Source organism: Adiantum capillus-veneris, chromosome 16 (genome assembly GCF_014529385.1).
Source record: "Adiantum capillus-veneris isolate H3 chromosome 16, ASM1452938v2, whole genome shotgun sequence".
Lineage (NCBI taxonomy): Eukaryota > Viridiplantae > Streptophyta > Polypodiopsida > Polypodiales > Pteridaceae > Adiantum > Adiantum capillus-veneris.
The window spans coordinates 24,647,830-24,649,740 of NC_140946.1; the positions used below are offsets into that span (position 1 = coordinate 24,647,830).

The 1,911-nt window shown below is 45.0% G+C and overlaps 1 protein-coding gene across 2 annotated transcripts; it reads left to right on the forward strand.

Annotated features, from left to right (window-relative positions):
- Positions 1–278: 278 nt before the first annotated feature.
- On the forward strand, positions 279–1,544 carry LOC147438723 (uncharacterized). Of its 2 annotated transcripts, none has more exons than XM_086484186.1 (3): positions 279–415; positions 507–623; positions 815–1,544. In XM_086484186.1, exon 3 carries the CDS (start codon positions 842–844, stop codon positions 1,247–1,249), a length of 408 nt encoding a protein of 135 aa, XP_086340312.1. In that variant the 5' UTR covers positions 279–415; positions 507–623; positions 815–841; the 3' UTR covers positions 1,250–1,544. The 2 variants fall into 2 exon arrangements, with proteins under 2 accessions (XP_086340312.1, XP_086340313.1); XM_086484187.1 differs by having other exon boundaries at positions 824–1,544.
- The last annotated feature ends 367 nt before the right edge of the window (positions 1,545–1,911 follow it).

Below are 1,911 nucleotides of genomic sequence, written 5' to 3' on the forward strand. Positions count from 1 at the left end.
GCCCTGATTGTTGCAGCCTCTTTAGTGTCAAAGGCTTAGAACGTGGAGTGATCCCAGCCCCTTCGCTCCTTAGCCACCGCTTGATCAAATCTCAATCTCCCATACAAATTTTGCAAGTGGGTGTGTAGAAGGTCGCTACCATCTCTTGCGAACTATGAGAATGGATGTTGGCACGCTCGGGCTCGAGGTTAGGGTCCTCACCCAAGGTAAAGTGAACCGGCCCTTACCGAATGGATTATGTAGTCACATTAAATTTTGAACGGAAGTGACACGTGTAGCTTGTTGTGCAGGTGTAAGCAGAGAAAGTTGCCAAGCTATATTGTGTCGACGGTGCAGATGCGTTGCATCTTTTACACTCCAGGCTCTTCTATGCTCTTCTGCTCCGGGGCTCTGCACGTATCTTTACGTTTTCTATGTAAGTCCCTTCTCTCGCGAAGTGTCTTGAGTTTCTTCCGCTTTCTTTACTTCATGCTGATTTTTCATGGTGGCCGTGGGTTTTCTTGCAGGTGTAAGCTTTGAAGCATAGAAATCGGACATCGCCTGTTCTGCCATTGCCAAGTCTGTCGCTGGAAAAATCGCCTTGGCTGCCGTCGATCGCTGAAGCACGTCGCCTCAATCCACCCGTGAGTGTCGTTGGGTCGTGATTGTTTTGCAAACTGTTGATGCACACAGTTATCTGTGTATGGAAACTCTGTATTTCTCAGGAGTCATGGCTGCACAGATATTGCACTGAATCTTTTGCGGCGAACTGTTGTCGTGCATGAGTCTTTCGTTTTTTTGTTATTCTCAAGACCCTTTGCTTATGGTTGCACAGCTATTGCAGTGACCCTTATCAGGAGAAATGGCACTAGAATGGGCCCTTCTTAGCTATGTGGTTGCCGCCGAGGCAATACTCTTGTTGGTCGTGTCGATGCCAGGACTCGGTAAGATACGGAAAGGCATCATCACAATGGCACAGAGTACCTTGCAACCCTTATTGGCTGTGATTCCCTTTTGTTTGTTCCTTCTCATGGACATCTATTGGAAGTACGGGCACAACCTACAGCGCTGCGAGGGCCCCCATTGCACTCTCGCAGAACAAGCCAAGTATGCCAAGTCAGTTGTCAAGACGGAGCGTAACGCTATTCTTGTTCTTGCCGCTCTTGTACTTTACTGGCTTCTGTACAATGTTACTCGCATGCTCGTCCAGCTTGAAAAGCTGAATCAGCAAGTGAAGTACCTTAAACAGCGCTCCTCTTCATCCGACTAGGTGGTCAAAAATGCTGAAATGCCAAGCAGAAAAAAGTGGAAATGGGGGGATTTGTTAAGTTATCCATGGTTTGTTGAATATGTTGCCACAGTGCCCATTTAATCGCAACAGAGCTTGCTTACTTGCATCAATCGACTCCCGTTCCTGGTTCATGTCTATATAGGCTGTAGGCTATCTTGTAATCATCCAGCAGTGCATGCTTCTCGTCTTCATAAGACTTTTTGTAATGATAAAAATTTCATTAGATATTTGTGGTGGCAATGCTTTGATCTATGGTTACCGTTGTCCAGGTGTATATTCGATGTATTGCTCTCAAGAACCTTTAACACTTCTGGTCTCTGAAGCATTGTTTTACTTTTTCAAGTAAGTTTTGCTCTCCCTTATAATGAGGCAATACTAGAGAGAAGACCTTGTTTTGCCTCTTATGAAGAATAGCCCATAATTTCCTGGGCCTTCCTTGGTCCGGGCAATCTCCTACAATCAATAGATTCCAAGACACCGCACCCAAAACAATTGTGACACATCAATTATTTGGCCAAATTAATAATCATAATTGGTAAAAAGTACTCTACAAAACTTTGTGCTTTCAAAATTGGAAGAGACTGTCATACATGTGCACCAAAGCATTGCTCAGCATAACACCTTTTCATGCCCCAAGTAAA